Below are 17,547 nucleotides of genomic sequence, written 5' to 3'. Positions count from 1 at the left end.
CTCTCCTCCGTCCCCGCCTACCCTGCCTGCACCCCTGCCTCCGCCTCTGCCCACCGGTCCAATCCCTTACAACTGCCCCAGGACTTCTCCTGGGCAGCCGCTGCAAAACGGACAGCCACCAGGTTGCCCCTCTCTGCTCCAGGTACCTCTCTCCCCCTCAGTCAGCTGGCCCTGGCCTCCTCTCAGCCTGAAAAGAGGAGGAATTCGACAGCCTGACACACCTCATGCTTCTTTCTGCAGCTGGAAAGATTTGAGTTAGACAAGCAGAAGCACACGCCTCCCTACCTCATGGCGACAGAAAACGGAGCAGCCGAGCTGGGAATCCAGAACTCATCAACAGGTGCCAAGCTGGGGCAGGAGACGGAGGGAGGAGCTTGGGAAGGGGTGTTTGAATCCAGGGTTGGGCCGCTCCCTCAGTGGGAGTTCTGTGCCTGAGGCCTCTTTGTATGGAGCATGGGGGACCCAGAAATCAGAATTATCTCTGGATAGGTTTGAGCTGGGTCAAGGGCCTATATGGATCCCTTCCAGGAGAGACTGGGAAAATATGAAGCTCCCATGGATGGCACATAAACATAGGGCAAGAGATAGGGGGCATCCAGGCTCCTCAGAGGATCGGAAGCCTCCCATACAGGCCTCCAAGATTCTGACAGCTCATCTTTAGAGCCCATCAAGTGGCCCCAGAAGCTCAGTGGGACAAGCATTTGCAAACTGTTGCCTGGGTGGGGACCTGGACCCAGAATGGGCCTCTGGCCAGCCTGGCTGGGGAAGGAGGAGGGTGAGGATAGATCCTGACTGGTGTCTCACCTTCTCTGCAGACGAGGCACCCAAAGGTGCAGCAGGCGAAGACCTCCCAGCTACAGAGAAAGATCTTGACCCCCCAGACCCAGAGAAAGAACCTGTTCCCCCAGACCCAGAGAAAGAACCTGTTCCCCCAGACCCAGAGAAAGAACCTATTCCCCCAGAACCCAAGAAAGAATCTGGCCCCCCAGACTCAAAGAAAGAACCTGGCTCCCCAGGCTCAAAGATAGAACCTGGATCTCCAGACCCAAAGAAGGAAACTGGCCCCTCAGACTCGAAGAAAGAGCCTGGCTTCCCAGACCCAAAGAAAGAATCTGGGGCCCCAGACCCTAAGATAGAACCTGAACCCCCAGATTTAAAGAAAGAACCTGGCCCCCCAGACTCTGAAAAAGAACCTTGTCCCCCAGACTCAAAGAAGGAAACTGGACCCCCAGACTCAAAGAAAGAGCCTGGCCCCACAGACCCAAAGAAAGAATCTGGGCCCCTAGACCCCAAGAAAGAACCTGGTCTCCCAGGCCCCAAGAAAGATTCTGGCCCCCCAGACTCAAAGAAGGAAACTGGCCCCCCACACCCAAAGAAAGAATCTGGATCCCCAGACCCTAAGAAAGGACCTGGCCCCCAAGACTCAAAGAAAGAGCCTGGCCCTCCAGGCCCAAAGATAAAACCTGGCCCCCCAGGCCCAAAGAAAGAATCTGTCCCCCCAGACTCAAAGAAAGAAACTGGCTCCCCAGACTCAAAGAAGGAAGCCAGTTCCTCAGACCCAAAGAAAGAAACTGGTCCCTCAGACCCAAAGAAAGAACCTGGTACCTCAGACACAAAGAAAAAACCTAGCCCTCCAGGCCCCGAAAAAGGATCTGGCCCCCCAGACTCAAAGAAAGAAACTGGCACCCTAGACTCAAAGAAAGAAACTGGCCCCCCAGACTCAAAGAAAGAGCCTGGTGCCCCAGATCCAAAGAAAAAACCTGGCCCCCCAGGCCCTGAAAAAGAATCTGGCCCCCTAGACTCAAAGAAAGAAACTGGCCCCCCGGACCCGAAGAAAAAACCTGGCCCCCCAGGCCCAAAGAAAGAATCTGTTCCCCCAGACTCAAAGAAAGAAACTGGTCCCTCAGACCCAAAGAAAGAATCTGGCTCCCCAGACTCAAAGAAAGAGCCTGGTGCCCCAGACCCAAAGAAAAAACCTGGCCCCCCAGGCCCAAAGAAAGAATCTGTTCCCCCAGACTCAAAGAAAGAAACTGGTCCCTCAGATTCAAAGAAAGAAACTGGTCCCTCAGACCCAAAGAAAGAATCTGGCTCCCCAGACTCAAAGAAAGAGCCTGGTGCCCCAGACCCAAAGAAAAAACCTGGCCCCCCAGGCCCAAAGAAAGAATCTGTTCCCCCAGACTCAAAGAAAGAAACTGGTCCCTCAGACTCAAAGAAAGAAACTGGTCCCTCAGACCCAAAGAAAGAATCTGGCTCCCCAGACTCAAAGAAAGAGCCTGGTGCCCCAGACCCAAAGAAAAAACCTGGCCCCCCAGGCCCAAAGAAAGAAACTGGTCTCTCAGACCCAAAGAAAGAAACTGGTCCTTCAGACCCGAAGAAAGAATCTGGCGCCTCAGACCCAAAGAAAAAATCTGGCCGCCCAGACCCCAAGAAAGAATCTGGTCCACCCATCCTGAAGAAAGGTGCCAAAGCCCCTGCCCCAGAGAAAGGGGATAGTGCCCTGGCCCAATCCTTAACTAGCAGCCAGGATCCAGAGGGAGAAAGCAACCTGGGTAGGGGGCCTGCGGAGGGCAGTGTGGGGCAGCCAGCAGCCCTACCCCAGCCAACCTTAACAGCAGAGGCTGCTGTCAAGAAGCCCAACGAAGAGCAGGGGACCTCAGGCAGCCAGGACCCCGGAGAGCTCAAGGCAGGCAAGGAGAAGGCAGCAGAAGACCAAGCGGTGGCCAGGAGGGGCTCCCCTGCCTTTCTGCACAGCCCCAGCTGTCCTGCCGTCATTTCCAGGTGAATGCTCTCTGCCTGGGGGTGGGGAGGGGTCCTAGGCTCTGTCTCCAGGGGTCATGTTGAGCTCTTTGCTCCTGGGAATTGCTCTTCACATTCCATGCTGGATTTGGTAGTTTTGATGTTCCGCTCCCTTTGTCCTGGGCATTGGCCCTACCTTCTTGTCCCCTACCAGAAACCAGTGACAGTTCATAGAAGCCAGGAATGTCAGGCAGGAGAGGTCCTCGAAGACCACCTAGGCAGAACTCCTTTTCCCTAGACACCTGGAGTCCAGAGTTCCCCTTACTCCATGAACTCGGGTCTAGCTGAGGGCGGGGCCAAGATGTCAGGAGGAAAGGATAACCCCTTTTCTTAATGTAAGTATCAGTAGAACATGGAAAGATGACTAATAACTAGATTGGTAAATCTTTACTAATAGTTTCACGACTTACTAATACTTTTCATAATAAAGCACCAGTCTTATGCAATCAAGTATACTTAGCTAAGTGCTAATCATATTAGTGAGGTCATTATTGATATATTATATATTATAATAACACTATGTTAGTTTGAATTATGTATTATTAGCAATTGCATTGGAACAATTTTTATGAATCGAGAGCTACGTAATCTCTCTAATTACATCCACATAATGACTAACCATATCAACGATCCTATTAATAGTTTTTAATGATGTATTAGTGTGTTGATAGTCAAGATAATGACCATAGACATTTATGGTATTATTAACATCCCTTGATTTTGTATAAGGTGAATTTGGATGCATTACCCCACGCATTTGTGGTAGGGAGGCAGGGCTGTTTAGCTCCAGATTACAGATGAGGCTCTGGAAGCATTGAGACTTGCTGGAGGCTGTGGCGGAGCTGCGGCTGCTAAGGGCGTCACCTCTGTGTTCTCACCTTCTAGCCCTGAGAAGCCGCTGGCCCAGAAGCCCCCAAATGAGGCATCCGAGCTCATCTTTGAAGGGGTGCCCATGACCCCCGACCCCATGGAACCTGGGCCAGCCAAGGCAGCAGGAGAGAAGAATATCCTGGGAGGCAGCCAGAAGGAAGCAGGAGAGCAGGCTTCAGGCCAGGCTGACCAGGCTAAGGTGCAAGGGGACATCTCCAGGGGGATCGAGTTCCAGGCTGTGCCCTCTGAGAGATTGGAGGTGGGGCAGGACCTCTGTCTCACAGCCAGGGAGGAGGACTGCTTCCAGATTTTGGGTAGGCCAGGGGTGGGCTTGGGTGGGGGAATGAGGTGGGTCTGGGGCTTCCTGGGCTGAGTGAGTAGGAAAGGGGGCTCCCCACGTCTCCTAGTTTAGAGGACTAAACTGCTCTGAGCCATGCCTCACCCAGGCGGATTCATTTCAGCGCCACACAGCTCCAGGAAGCACGAGTTCCCAGTCCCTTTTGATAGATGGGAAAACAGGCTCAGAAAAAAGTAAATGGAGTGAGCACCCCCAAATCCATAGCTAGGACAGGATTTGAACCTGCCAGGATAGCCTGACTACAGAGCTCACTTTTGACTTCCTTCGACTTTGGCCAAAATAGGGTTTGAGAAAAGTTAGGCAGGTTACAGGAGCAACATCAACACTCTAGACAGCGGAATTTGAAGTCCATCTGTAGAAGGGTTCAAAGGCCAGGCTTTGGTAGTCAAACTACATATATCCTGAACAAGGTGGGGAGGGTCATGGGAACTATAGAGGGTTCAAGAGCTGAGGAACACAGGTGTCTATGTGTGGGAGCACTGGCAAAGGAAGGTAGGCACGTGAGATGGAGCAGGATTGTGAAGCGGCTTTAACTGATTGATGATCAGACAAGGAGCTGTGGTTTATTCAGCGAGCTGGAGGGAGCCACCGAGCATGCGTGAGCTTGGCGGCTAGGTGACCAGGGAAAGGGCTTGAGCAGGGGTGCGGCAGGGCTGGGGGTGGGGTGAGATGGGGTCAGGAGAGCCCAGAATGTCCTGACAACCCCCCTCCAGGCCGAGGTGCCCTGGGAGACCCGCCAACCTGCCTGGTGAGCGGCACGGTGCCACCCAGCCAGGGCGGGAGGGCCCGGCGGCTGGGCGGCAGCCAGGAGACGTGCCTCCTCCCCTGAGCAGCCGCAGAGACCTCCGCCCCTTCCAGAAATCACATCGTTAGGGTGACGGGACCTGAACAACCTCTAAGGGCCGTCTGATTTATCACCAGCCCGGCTTCCCTGCCGCCTCTTGCTATTTATAAAGAGGGTTCCATTCCAGATGATTCAGCCCGTTGGCGGCCAAGGCCAGCTGTTCCTTGTGGTTGTCACTAGGTGGCAGCCTTTCCCTACCAAACTTCGCCGTTCCTGCCTCCTTCCCTCCCTCTTCCCCCGCCTCGCCCAGGTTCCTGGGCTATACCCAGGTTGGACACCCATTTTGAGTGTCGAGCCAGCTTGTGGTGTTATTAGAGAAGGTGGTAGTCAGGTCCCATCACCTACGCCATCAGACATAGTAACCCCTATCTGGCACTCACCGTTATAGTTGATTTTTTTTCACCCCCCAACGACAATGAAGATAGCTAGGGGTGGAATCTTCATGCCTTATAATGTGGGTCAGAGAAGTCCAATCAGCCAGCCCCATTATTATGCCAAGAGCAACTGAGCCCCCCTCTGTCAGAAGCAGAGGCCTCCCAAGGCCACTGTGTGGCAGAGTTGAAATTGGAAACTGAGCTCCCTAGCCCCTGTCCCCCAAGGTATCACTCAGTGAATTTCCCGGGATGGGCCCAGGCGAGGCAGGAGGGGGTGGTGCTAGGGTGATTCTGCAGCGGCTCTTGGCACTGACTGTGATGGCTCTGCTCTGCTTCTCCAGACGATTGCCCCCCACCCCCGGCCCCCTTCCCCCACCGCATCGTGGAGCTGAGAACCGGAAACGTCAATAGTCAGTTCAGCATGAACTCCAAGGAGACGCTGGGCGGGTGAGAGCTGGGACCCCGAACCCCTGGCCCACGGGCAGGAGAGCATCGAATTCCCTGGGGCCTCACATCTTCCCCATGCAAGGCCCAGCCACACTGCATTGGATATGACCCACGAGGACGCAGTTGTTTCTAGTAGTCACACCTGTCTTGTACAAGCTGTCACGTGGCTGATGTATACTCGTGTCACTGTCACTCACACACACACACCATTGGTTATTCAGTGTTCCCCATAGGAAGCACACAGTATTTTCCTGTCTCAGTTTCAGGCACCACACTGACCCCCTCAGGATGATTCCAGCTTTGTAAAAAACCCTGAAGGCACCCTCTCCTCGGGCCCAAAGTCCCAGGGCCACTACCTGACACAAGCATGTGAGTTGTCACCTCAGGGGCCACCCTTCAGAAAAGCCTGTCCTTCCCATTTCCATGGTTTCAGTCATTGTCCCTGCAGTAGAACTTCGAAAGGGAGTCATGGTTGGCTGGGGTGAACATTCCCATCTCACAGGGGATCCAGATGAGAACAGAGCACAGGGCCCCCAGCCATGTGCCCCTGGGAACCCCCTAATTCCCAACCTCTTCTCTCTCCAGCGGCAAATTTGGAGCAGTCTGTACCTGCACCGAGAAAGCTACAGGCCTCAAGCTGGCGGCTAAGGTCATTAAGAAACAGACACCCAAAGACAAGGTAGTGTGTGTGTGTGTGTGTGTGTGTGTGTGTGTGTGTGTGTTGGCTATCCAAAGGGGCAGGGGATCCTTGGCGTGGGTGCCTCTCACCTCCCTCCACCCATGTGTCTGCACCAGATGGACAGATAGACAGTCCTACCACAGGGGCCCAATGCCCCTAACCATGAACCAGAAACCTCAAGTAGTGAACTTATCCTGGGGACTTCCCCTTGTAGGCACAGAATATTTATGCACTCTGTTCAGTTCAATTCAGCAAACCCTGATAAGTGAAGGCTCTGGGCCAGGCCCTGTGCTGGGCACTGGAGGTCTCGACATGAAGCAAATGTGGACCCCACCCTCAGGGAACACCAAGGTGAAACAGGTCTGGTCTAGATCTCTGCCTCCAGCGCCCAGCCTGGGCTCAGAGGAGGCCGAAAGCAGGACGTGTTGAATGAATGAATGAATGAATGAATGAATGAATGAGGTAGGTAGGTGTGTGAGGTGTAATGACAACCTAGCCACTTGGTGTGGTGAGCTATAATTTAGGAAAGTTAGGATGGAGGCAGTAAGGAAGGGACAAAGGAGGGGCTGTGACGGAGGAGGAGCCGTTTTCTAGTGGAGAAGGCAGGGAAGAGAGTTTCAAGCACAGGGGACTGTGGGAAGAAAGACCTGAGCACTGGAGATAGCAGGCAGCTGCTGAGGCCCTCTGAGTTGAGGAAGAGAGAGCTGAGAAGTGAGACCACAGCACATTAAGAGGCCTGGAGCCTCTTAAAGTATGAGAAGCAGCTCCAGAGTGCTGCAGCTCTGAACTCCCATCATGGCTCCAAGCACATTTGGAAGGCATGTATTTTCTATATGACCCTGTCTTCCTCTGCCTCTTCCACTTCACAAGCCCTGGATCCATAGTCTTGACTGTGGGTCCCCAGGTCTCTATCATGGACCTGGCTCAGCATGGGTACTCAATTCATATGTGCTGCGTAAATTAATTGGAGGCAGGTATTGGTTAATTAATTATTGAGCAATTTTCATTGTGCAAGGTGCTGGGGACATGGCAGAGAACTAAAAAAAATCCCGGTCCTCATGGGCTGACATGCTAGAAAAGAGAAACAGACAGCTACAAAACAAAACAAAACAAAAATCATAGTGTCAGGAACTGAGAAATACTAGGAAGAAAAATAAAATCAGGTAAGGGACAGCAAACATGGAGCTAATGGATGCCGTTCAGATAGCTGGGCGAGGTTAGGCCTCTCTGAGGCACGTACATAAGGTGAAAGAAGGAATGGAATACTGGGAGAAATGGAACAGTTTGGGCGTTGATACAGTTCTCTGGGGGAAAGTTTAGGGAGAGACCTGATTTGTAGTATTTGCCAATTTCCATGGCATAAATATTTTTACCACAGCTGATTTCAAGCTACCAATAGCTTGCAATGGGTTATAAACTTTCTGAAAATGACAAATAATAGCAGCTTAGGCTAGGAAGACAGTGGTGGAGGAGGTGAAAAATTATTGGATTTGTAATCTAGTTTGTAGGTAGAGTCAAAGGATTTACTGATGGATTGGATGTGGGGTGTGAGGAAGCAAGAATAAGAGAGGAATCTGGGATAGCTCCTAACTTTCAGTCCTGCACACCTGGGTGAAGAGTGATTTCCTTTTGCCGATGGTCAAGCTGAGGGCAACTCAATTGTGGAGAAAGGATGGTATCAAGGGTTTAATTTTGGACATAATAGATTTGAAATGCCTATTAGACATCTAAAGGAAAAGGCGGTTGAGTGATTGGAGATATGGGGGTCTGGAGTTCAAGGGAATGCTCGGAGGCAAAGATATGTATTTGGAGATCAATCACATTTGGATGGAATGTCAAGTCATGGGGCTTGAGGGGAATGCCCAGGGAGAGTATAGGGAGGGGAATGATGAGCAAAGAGGACTGGGCCCTCGGGCATCCCATTGTTCAGTCAGGAAGAGGAGAGAAAGATCAGCAAAGGGATGGTGTCCCAGCAGGAATGACTTGGGGTGGTGAGGACGTAGGGTTGGGGGTTGGGGAGAAGTGAGAGGCAAGGAGGCCTGCGAGCAGGAGGCTGGGCAGTGGTCCAGGCAAGGTCTTGTGAAGGGCGTGGGTATGGAGGATGGAGAGCAGGCAGTGATGATGCTTGGATGTACTCCTGACTTCTTGGTTCCCCAGGAAATGGTGATGCTCGAGATAGAGGTTATGAACCAGCTGAACCACCGTAATCTGATCCAGCTGTATGCGGCCATCGAGACCTCGCATGAGATCATCCTGTTCATGGAGTAGTGAGTGTCAGCAGTGGGGGCAGGGGGCTGGGTGGGGGTGTCAGAGGCCCAGAAGCAGCCTGTAGAGGGGTCTGTGCACGCAGCATCGAGGGCGGCGAGCTCTTCGAGAGGATTGTGGATGAGGATTATCAGCTGACCGAGGTGGACACCATGGTGTTTGTCAGGCAGATCTGCGATGGGATCCTCTTCATGCACAAGATGAGTGTTCTGCACCTGGACCTCAAGGTATTGGGGCTGGGGCCTCCCGGGAGGGGTCAGGAGCAGCATCTGACCACTTGAAATCGGTGTTGCAACCAGCCATCCCTCCGTCCTCCCATTCCTCCTGTTCTTCCTGCATCCATCCTGCCATCTGTAGATTCAGAAAGGGTTTATTGAGCACTTACTAAGTATCAGGAGTCAGGGTACAAACAGAGAACACAGAAAAAAAAAGGTCCCAGCCTTTAGGAGTTTCTAGTGTAGTACTACGTACTTGTTGAAAGGGTCTTGTGCAGCCCTGTGAACCCCAAGCGCAGTGCCTCCTACACAGAACTTACTAATAAGTGTTGCAAAAGCACCTACTACCTTTGTGCTGGGCCCTGAGAGGCACTTTGAGTGTTTATTCATTTATTTAACAAATATTTGTTGAGGGCCGACTACATGCCAGGCAGTGTTCTAGGTGGCGGAGATCCAGGGGTGAACAAAATAGATCAAAATGTCTGCCTTTGTGAGCTTACGTTCCAAAAGGGGAGTCAGAAAAACAAATTAATAAGTATAGTGTCATTGCAGCAAGAATATTTATATCCTTCTTCTGACCTTGCTCGGTACCTTGCACATAGCAACTAAAAAGGGGGAGCGATAGATTTCATAATCAACTGGTGGTATCTGCCTGGAGCTCTGGAACTCAGTGATGTGGGCCATGGTGTGGAGCAGGCCGGAGCAGCGTGAGTGCGGGCTGCTCCCCGCCTTGCCTTACCGCAGGTGTTACTGCTTGTGGGATAGGTGGCAAGGCAAATGGAGATGAAATGTGCACACCGAGGTGGGTTGGCGCCCATCAGCAAGGCTGACAGTTCTTGCATTCGTTCTTTTGATAAAAACTAGTGTGCTGCTGCGGGAGGCACAGGCAGTGAGGATGGGGAAGGGCCCGCCCCACCCCGAGGAGCCTGCAGGTTAGTGGGGGAAACAGACCTCCATAAAGAGATCATTTTAAACTGTTAAAAGTGTTATGGAAAAGTACGTGAAATTAATGAGGAGACATACAAGGCGAAATTGGGGAAGCCGGCAAAGACCAGAGTGTTAGAGGTCTGAAGTGGGCCAGGGAGCTGCTGCTGCTGCTGGCCACACCTATCCTGCAGCTCTGAGTGAGCACCCGTCCCAACAACCCACTGGGTCAGGTGTGCTTCTGTCATCCCCACTGACAAGGGAGAAGGTGGGGATGCAAAGAGATGGGTTTCAGCGGGGCCAAGACGGCAGAGGGAATTGAGGAGGTTGTTGTAATAAGCCAGGAGAGAGATGGTGGAGCTGGAACCAGAGGCGGTTGGGGGGATGGGAAGTGGCCAGACCGTGGATAGTTCTGAAAGCAGAGCCTTTCTGATTGCTGATGGTTTGGGTTGGGGTAAGGGAGGAGGAGGGAAGGAAAGAAAGGAAGGGTGACCCCTGAGTTTTTGGACAGCACTATGGCATTGGAGGCCTGCCATTCCCCAGGAAAAGTCAATCTCTTCAGGGTAAAGCAGGGTCCCCAGTGAAAATGCAATGCTCCGGGAAGAAGCTCAGCCTTAAGTCTCTGTATTCTAAAACATGTGTTCTTTTTTTTCAGGATAGTGATAAGTTTTTCATCAAAAAAGGGCATCACTGTCGAATAAGTTAGGTGAACCATTTCCCCGGCCGGGGCTTCTCGGGAAGTCTCGTGTCCTCCAACAGATCTGAGTCTGTCTTGTTTCCCCAAACAATTATACCCCAGGACTTTTCTTTTCTTTCCCTGTTTTGGTGGGACACCATTAGTGTCCTGCTCTGAGTGAACGCATTGGTTGGAAAAGGGCCTTCAGGAAGCATGTTGTTAAGGGCCTCCAATCAAATGCCCACAGAGCCCAGATGAAGTCTAAATTAAAGGATATGTCGGGGCAGTGGAGGCCTGGGGGAACTGGAGGACCTTTGCCCAGACTCAGGGGTCAGAGGCAACTCACTCAAGCAACATGTGGCTGTGTGGCCGGGGCTTCTGGTGTTTCAGGAGGTGCTGACAATCAGGATATCAGGGTGTTCGTGCAAAATCTCCTGTCTTTTAACCATTGTTAACTACTTAAGATGTTTCTGCCCTGTAACCTCAGATTTGTTCTGTGTCTTTATGTTATATTAAGAGGCAATGGAGGTCTAGAGTGGGGAGGGACTAGCCTCGCAGTAACTTCATTCATATGCTAACCTGTGCTTGGAGCGCAGGATTGTGGGAGCCTCAGCTAAACACCTACCTGTTAAACACTGAGGGTGGGGAGCAAGAGAGCTGGAGGAAGATGGTCCTCATCCTGGAAGAGCCAACCCACAAGTGTCCTGTCTGCCTCAGTCTCCACCCTGTAGAGTTCACTGTGGGTCCCCATTGGCCAGTGACAGGCGGAGTGATGTCAGGAGACCTCTGACAGTCAGACGGTCCTGAGGTCTAGTCCTGGCTCCATCACTTACTTGCTAGGGGACTACAGCCAAGTTACTTCTGTGTCTGAGCTTCAGTTTTCTCAATTGTGAAATGAGGATGGATGGTGACAGCCTCTGCCTCGTAGAGCTGTTGGGAAGATTGATGAGTTAACGCATGGAAAGTGACGGACACAGGGCCTGACGTTTTGTAGATGTTGCTGTCATCCCTAACTGGGGAGATAAGACGGGCACATCGCAGAGCACGCCGGAAGCAGTGTGAAGCCCCTCTGTTTCCAAGAGGCTTCCTCTGAGAGCCCTGAAATGGTGTTTTCTTTCTATGGTCTCTGGAGTTCTATGTACCTGGTGGCGGCCCTGAATGGGCCTCTGAAGGCTTGTTTTGCTGTCCTTGGAATTGCTGGAACATTTTTGTTCTTTGATGGCCCTAAATGAAGGGAAATCCAACCTGAACCCAGCCAGAAGCCTTGTGCTACAAGGCCTTCTCTGAGTCCCTCTCGGGCCCTTGGGATTGTCATCTGTGCCTGGAGCAGGCGGGTCTGAGGGTCTCAGATGGGCTGCCCATTCTGGCAGCCTGGGCCTCTGGCTCAGGGAGCCTGGGACGTGGGTGGACCTGGAAGGGGAGGGAGGGTGAGCCAGGTCAGAGGCCAATCCAGGCCACCCTTCTCCTCAGCCAGAGAACATCCTGTGCGTCAACACCACAGGCCATTTGGTGAAGATCATTGACTTCGGCCTGGCACGGAGGTACCGCCTAGGGGGGTGGGGAGGGCAAGGCAAGCCTCTGAGGAGGGCAGGGGGCAAGGCAAGGGTGGAGGTGCCTGCGAATGGGCTGGGATCTGTGTTCTGAGCTCTTGGTCTCACCCCTAGGTATAACCCCAATGAGAAGCTGAAGGTGAATTTTGGGACCCCAGAGTTCCTGTCACCTGAGGTGGTGAATTACGACCAAATCTCCGATAAGACAGACATGTGGAGCATGGGGGTCATCACCTACATGCTGTGAGCCCCGAGGAAGCATGGTGTTCCTGGGGTTGGGGCACCTGGGTGGGCAGCCGAGGCCAAGATTGGCCTTGGGGTTCTGGTGAGGTGGTCCCACCTCACCACCTGCTCAGTCAGGGGTTTGCTGGGGGTTGGGAGTGCTAGGGAGAACCAGGAAAGGGGAACTTTGTACTTGTTGTATAGAGGGAGAAACCAAGGTCCCTAAAGGCATAGTATCCCAGCCCAGGGCTCTGGACAGCAGATCTCTGGAACAGGCGGGTCTGAGGGTCAGAGGGGCAGAGGGGTAGTGGACATTTTCTGTGCATTCACTATTCCTCTTCTTCGCTGTAACCCTGGGAAGCTGGGATGATTATGCCCATTTTACAGATGAGAAGAGTGAGGCTCAGAGAGGGGAAGTGACTTGCCCAAGGTCACCCAGCCAGATTCAAACTCAGGTCTGTCCCACTCAAGAGGCTGGGGGTCTTTTCAGCACATGGTGCTGCCTCTTAGGTTCTGCCCCCACTCCCCCAAACCCCTAAAGGTGACTCAGCATCTCCAATCTCACCTCCTTGCCCCCTGCCATCCCCTCCCTCCAGATTGAGCGGCCTCTCCCCTTTCTTGGGAGATGATGACACAGAGACCCTAAACAATGTTCTATCTGGGAACTGGTACTTTGATGAGGAGACCTTCGAGGCTGTGTCAGATGAGGCCAAAGACTTTGTCTCCAACCTCATCGTCAAGGACCAGGGGTGAGGTTCACCGTAGGATGTGAACCCTGTGTGTGAGAGCCCAGTGCATGCATGTGCAGGCAGGGTGGGAACTGGGCTTGGAGGCCAGCTGGACTCTGGTGCCTCATGGGCATGTCACCCACTCTTGCCTGCTACCCCCTCCCCACAGGGCCCGCATGAGCGCTGCCCAGTGTCTCGCCCACCCCTGGCTCAACAACCTGGCAGAGAAAGCCAAGCGCTGTAATCGACGCCTCAAGTCCCAGATCTTGCTTAAGAAATACCTCATGAAAAGGCGTTGGAAGGTATTGCTGGGCTGGGGGTTGGGGGAGGGAGGGGCTGCAAGGCGGGAAGAGCTCCTGGCACCAGATCCTAGGCCCCACCAGCCCTGCTTTGGCAGGTTCTGTTGACCAGGGCTGGCCTTGTCTGGAAAACAGGGTTGACTTTTCTCCCTTTGTCCTGGGCTGGTTCCTGACCCTCCGCCCACCTCCTCCACCCTGAGGAGGGGCATCCATCTGGGGCTCGGCTCAGGAAAAGGTCTCTGACTTCATCACAGGCTTCCTCCCTTCATTTTACAAATATTTATTGAGCCTCTACTTCTAGGCACTGGGGACATACCAGTGGATAAAGGAGATGGGGATTTCAGTCTTTGTGGACTTACTTTTGGTAGGGAGTGGAGAGTTCTTAATAGGGGTTAAGAAAGGGGCCTAGAAAAAAATAAGGATGGTCAGGGGTGCCAGAGGAGAGCTTGTAGTTGTAAAGAGGTGGTCAGGGAGGGCTCTCTGAGAAGGAGCATGTGCACGATGTCTTGAAGGAAGCGAGAGGTGAGCGGTGTGATACTGGGGGAAGAGTGTCCCAGGCAGAGGGAACAAGTAGTGCAAAGGCCCTGAGGCAGAAGCGTGGCTGGCAAGTGTGAGGAACAGGTAGGAAACCAGCACGGTTGGGGTGGGATGAGCAAGGGAGTGGGAGAGATGAGGGTGGAAAGAGCAGGAGGCCGCATGTGGAGGGACTCGTGGGCCATGGCGAGGGCTTTATCTTTTACTTGGAGTGAAATAGGAGCCATCGGAGTATTTTGAGCAGAGCGGTATTCAGGTCTCTGCTGACAAACCTGTTGAATGAAGGCATCCTGGAGGATGCAATGCCATGGCGCCTCCTGTGGCTATTTTGGGCACTGCACCCTCCCCATCATCTGGCCCTCCTGGAGTGAAGGGGACCTTAGGAGATGCTCAGCGGTCCACAGCTTCATCCTTCCCTGATGCTGACTGGGACCCCTCTCTCCCTCATCCCTCAGAGAAACTTCATTGCTGTCAGCGCTGCCAACCGCTTCAAGAAGATCAGCAGCTCAGGGGCATTGATGGCTCTGGGGGTCTGAGCCCCAGGAGTGGCTGAAGCCTGGACACAGCCACACGGTGGGTCGGGGCTGAGGCCACACAGCCCAGACGGCCAGAGCAGATGGGCCAGACCCCAGGGTGGGCTGGCCAGGACAAGGCCGTGCCAGGCTGGGAGGCTCGGGGCTCCCCATGCCTCCTTGCAGCGACTGCTTCCCCGACATGAGCCGCCTCGGATGTAGCCTGAATCTATCCTGCTAACGCCTTCCCAGACAGGGCTGTTGGCCCATCAGCCACAGCCCAGACGCGTGTCCTCCCAGGCTCCCCCTCTTGGAACTGCTGCCCTGGTGACCCCTGCTTGGCCCCACCTGGGCATCCCTGGCCTGGTCTTGCTCCCAGCTAAAGTGAGAGGGCTGGGGTCCCAGTGTGGGGGGCTCCTGTGGGTGTGGATGGGAGACTCCTGGTGGGGCAGGAAGGCAGCAAAGCCAACTCCTGAGGCCCAGCTGTCAGGGGAGACAGAGCCGGCTTTATGAAAGAGGACCTCCTTGTCCCCACCCGCCTCCCCACTCCCAACAGATAAGGCCTAGTGCACTCCATCTGGCCCAGCCTAGCCCCCGCCTACCTTCTTTGCGACCACCAACACACAGGAACTTGGTGTGAGAGAGAGGACGCCCAGCCAGGCCTGGATGAGGGGAAGGGGAGGGGACCAGGGGACACCAGAGACCACCCCCGAGCATGCCTGAGGGCCAAGCTGGCTTAACCCAGCCACTCCAGGACCCCGTCCCAGAGGTCACTCATGGCCTCAGATGATGGAGTCAGCAGGCCTAGGAGGAGTGAGAAGGCCAGGGGGCAGCTCCCAACCTGCTCTCAGCTTGTGCCTTGTAAATAAATGTACAGGTTGGATGTGGCCTCCTTCCCTCTGCACTCACTTGGGTAAAGTCGCATATCACCTCCGTTCATCTAGAGCTACTGTGTGCCAAGCGCTTTAGTGACATCAGTCAGTTCACAGTGTGGTAGTCACCAGTACAGTCTCGGGAGCCAGACTGCCCAGTGCATGATCTTCCCTACTTTGTGCCTCAGTTTCATCAACTGTGAGAAGTTACAGCACTAGCTGGCATTTATTGGATGATTACTGTGTGCCTGGCTCTACTTAAGAGCTCGTATGTATATTAACACATTTACTCTTCACAGAAAAGTTATGAGGTAGATATGATTATTATTCCTATTACAGAGGGGAAACTAAGTCTCATAGAGGGAAAGGAACTTGAAGGCTACTCACTGAGTCAGAAGCTGGGGCATGAAATGAACTCTTCTGTCTCCTAGAGCCAGGGCTGTGCTCATGAGCCCACCCTGCTTCTCACCAGAACAGGGTATAAGTAGAAGGCAGGGTCTTTGCTGGGCCCACAGTGATGGGGGACTCCCAGAAAGCCTCAGGAGAGAGCTGTTCTCTGCTGGACTACAACCTGCCTTCAGCCCAGGCCTGCCGTTTGGAGGAGGGGGCTCCACCCAGGGCAAGAGCTTAACCCTAATAGGGTACAGCCTTTGGGGCTGTGAGGGCAACTGTCAGAAGTGGGACTGGCCTCAGTGGGGCATCTGGTCTGCCTCCGGGGGCATCTCTATCGGTTCCCGCAGGAATAGCAGTGACAGCAGTTTGCTGCGTTGAGCACCTGCTGGGTGCTGGCCCTGGCCCAGCTCTGTGTGTTCAGGATCACGTCCACAGCTCACAGTGACCGTGCGTAGTGGGCACTGTGTTGTGTCCATTGCTCAGATGTGGAAGCCAAGCCTCATGGAGGGTAAGTCACTGGCTCAGGGTCTTATAGTTTGGTCAGTGGCAGAGACAGAATTTGTACCCAGTTTAGGCCCAGAGTCCATGCTCTTAACTGCTATACTGCCTGCCTCCTGAGAATCTTAGTCTTGGCCACAGTTCAAGACCATGACAGTTCATCCCATCCCTCCCCTGCATCCATGAAAGTGGCCTTGAGGGTGATGAGGCCAGGGTCCTTACCGCTGCCCCTTCTCTCTTATAGCAGGTAAGTGCAGAGTCCTGCTGCAGCAAGTGCCACACGGGCAGGTGACTCAGGGTCTAAGCCTAGCTAGGCTTGCAGGCAGGGCTTAGGGGCCCTGGGGAGCCCAGTTCGGGTTCTTGGTGCCTATGGACAAGGCCCCCACGGCCGTGGATTCCTGCCTGCCCGCCCGCCTGCCACCTGCCAGCTGGACCAGGCCTGTGGTTTCCTCTGAGTTTTCTTGGCCTCGCTGGCCCCCACCCAGGCTGAGCCTTGGCCACACAGCATGATGATGAGGGATGACTCACCGCCGGGGTGTGGGGAGGAGGAAATGAGGTCCAGTGAGAGCAGAGATTCAGGATCTGGATCCAGCTGGGGAAACCAAGGCCAAAAGAGGAAAGCCCCTCAGCAGGGACAGTCACAGCTGGGACTAGGACCCAGGACTCCCAACGCCCAGCACAAGCCTCAATTTCCTCCTCTGTAATAGGAAAATGACTACCTCAGCTTTGCTCTCCTCTGCTGCTCCTAGGGCCATTGTGACAATTGAGATATGGGACTGGGGGTTCATTCACTGTATTTCACAAAAGAGGGATAGTGACTTGCTCAAGATCACACAGAGAATTAACATGTCCTGGGCAGGAAGTCCACCCAGAACGGTGGATCTGGGCTGATCACTGCCTTTACCTCACCCCCTTCCAGGAGCACGTCTTCAAAAGCTCTTTTTAATTCATTCGGGACTTCCTTTGGGCCTCCCCTGGTCCCTGGAGGTAACAATATAGATGGGGAAATGGGGATTCAGAGAGATTTTGCTCTCTCCAAGGGCCACAGAGCGCACATAGAAAAAAGCTGGGGCAGCAGCCCCTGATGTGGGGCTGAGTCTCTGCCTCTCTGCAGGCCTGGGCCCCAGTCCACTCACTTTAACTAGAGCTCCCGTCCCCAGCAGCCTCGGGCCAGGGGATGGGGCTTTTTCACCCTGGAAGTTACGCTGATGGAGGGAGTGAACCCTCACCTGGTTTGGGCCAAGACTCTTGGTCTGGGGTTCTATAAATCTCAGATGCCAGGCTGTGAGTGTCCCCCGCCCCTGCATGGTGTGCCCTGCCCTTCATGGTGCCTGGGGTGTGGGCTCCTCCTGCATGATGCCCATCACGATGTTGATGCTGTGACTTTCCCTGCAAGGTGCTCTGTGCCTCATGGGGCCAGGACCACGAGCTTCCCCTGCCTGTGTCCTGGGCCCCCCTTTTTGGGCTAAACAGGGTTAACAGCCACAATGG

General features: G+C 53.7%; 1 protein-coding gene across 1 annotated transcript; it reads left to right on the top strand.

Annotated features, from left to right (window-relative positions):
* Positions 1-288: 288 nt before the first annotated feature.
* On the top strand, positions 289-15,181 carry MYLK2 (myosin light chain kinase 2). Its single transcript, XM_016148798.2, has 13 exons — positions 289-340; positions 816-898; positions 2,429-2,778; positions 3,682-3,980; positions 5,584-5,689; positions 6,275-6,368; positions 8,526-8,635; positions 8,719-8,860; positions 11,919-11,989; positions 12,113-12,241; positions 12,817-12,969; positions 13,118-13,250; positions 14,237-15,181. Exons 1-13 carry the CDS (start codon positions 289-291, stop codon positions 14,315-14,317), a joined length of 1,803 nt encoding a protein of 600 aa, XP_016004284.2. The 3' UTR covers positions 14,318-15,181.
* The last annotated feature ends 2,366 nt before the right edge of the window (positions 15,182-17,547 follow it).

The sequence above is a fragment of the Rousettus aegyptiacus genome, unplaced genomic scaffold, assembly GCF_014176215.1.
Source record: "Rousettus aegyptiacus isolate mRouAeg1 unplaced genomic scaffold, mRouAeg1.p scaffold_m13_p_12, whole genome shotgun sequence".
NCBI classification, from domain to species: Eukaryota; Metazoa; Chordata; class Mammalia; order Chiroptera; family Pteropodidae; genus Rousettus; species Rousettus aegyptiacus.
The sequence above is the reverse complement of the archived record's forward strand: the minus strand, read 5'-3'. Positions and strand labels throughout refer to the sequence as shown.

Excerpts from the sequence above, each read along its gene's own strand:
- MYLK2 (XM_016148798.2), top strand. The coding sequence starts at position 289 with ATGGCGACAGAAAACGGAGCAGCCGAGCTGGGAATCCAGAACTCATCA. Across the intron at positions 2,779-3,681 it reads TGTCCTGCCGTCATTTCCAG|CCCTGAGAAGCCGCTGGCCC; the intron begins GTGAATGCTCTC and ends CTCACCTTCTAG. Across the intron at positions 11,990-12,112 it reads GACTTCGGCCTGGCACGGAG|GTATAACCCCAATGAGAAGC; the intron begins GTACCGCCTAGG and ends TCTCACCCCTAG.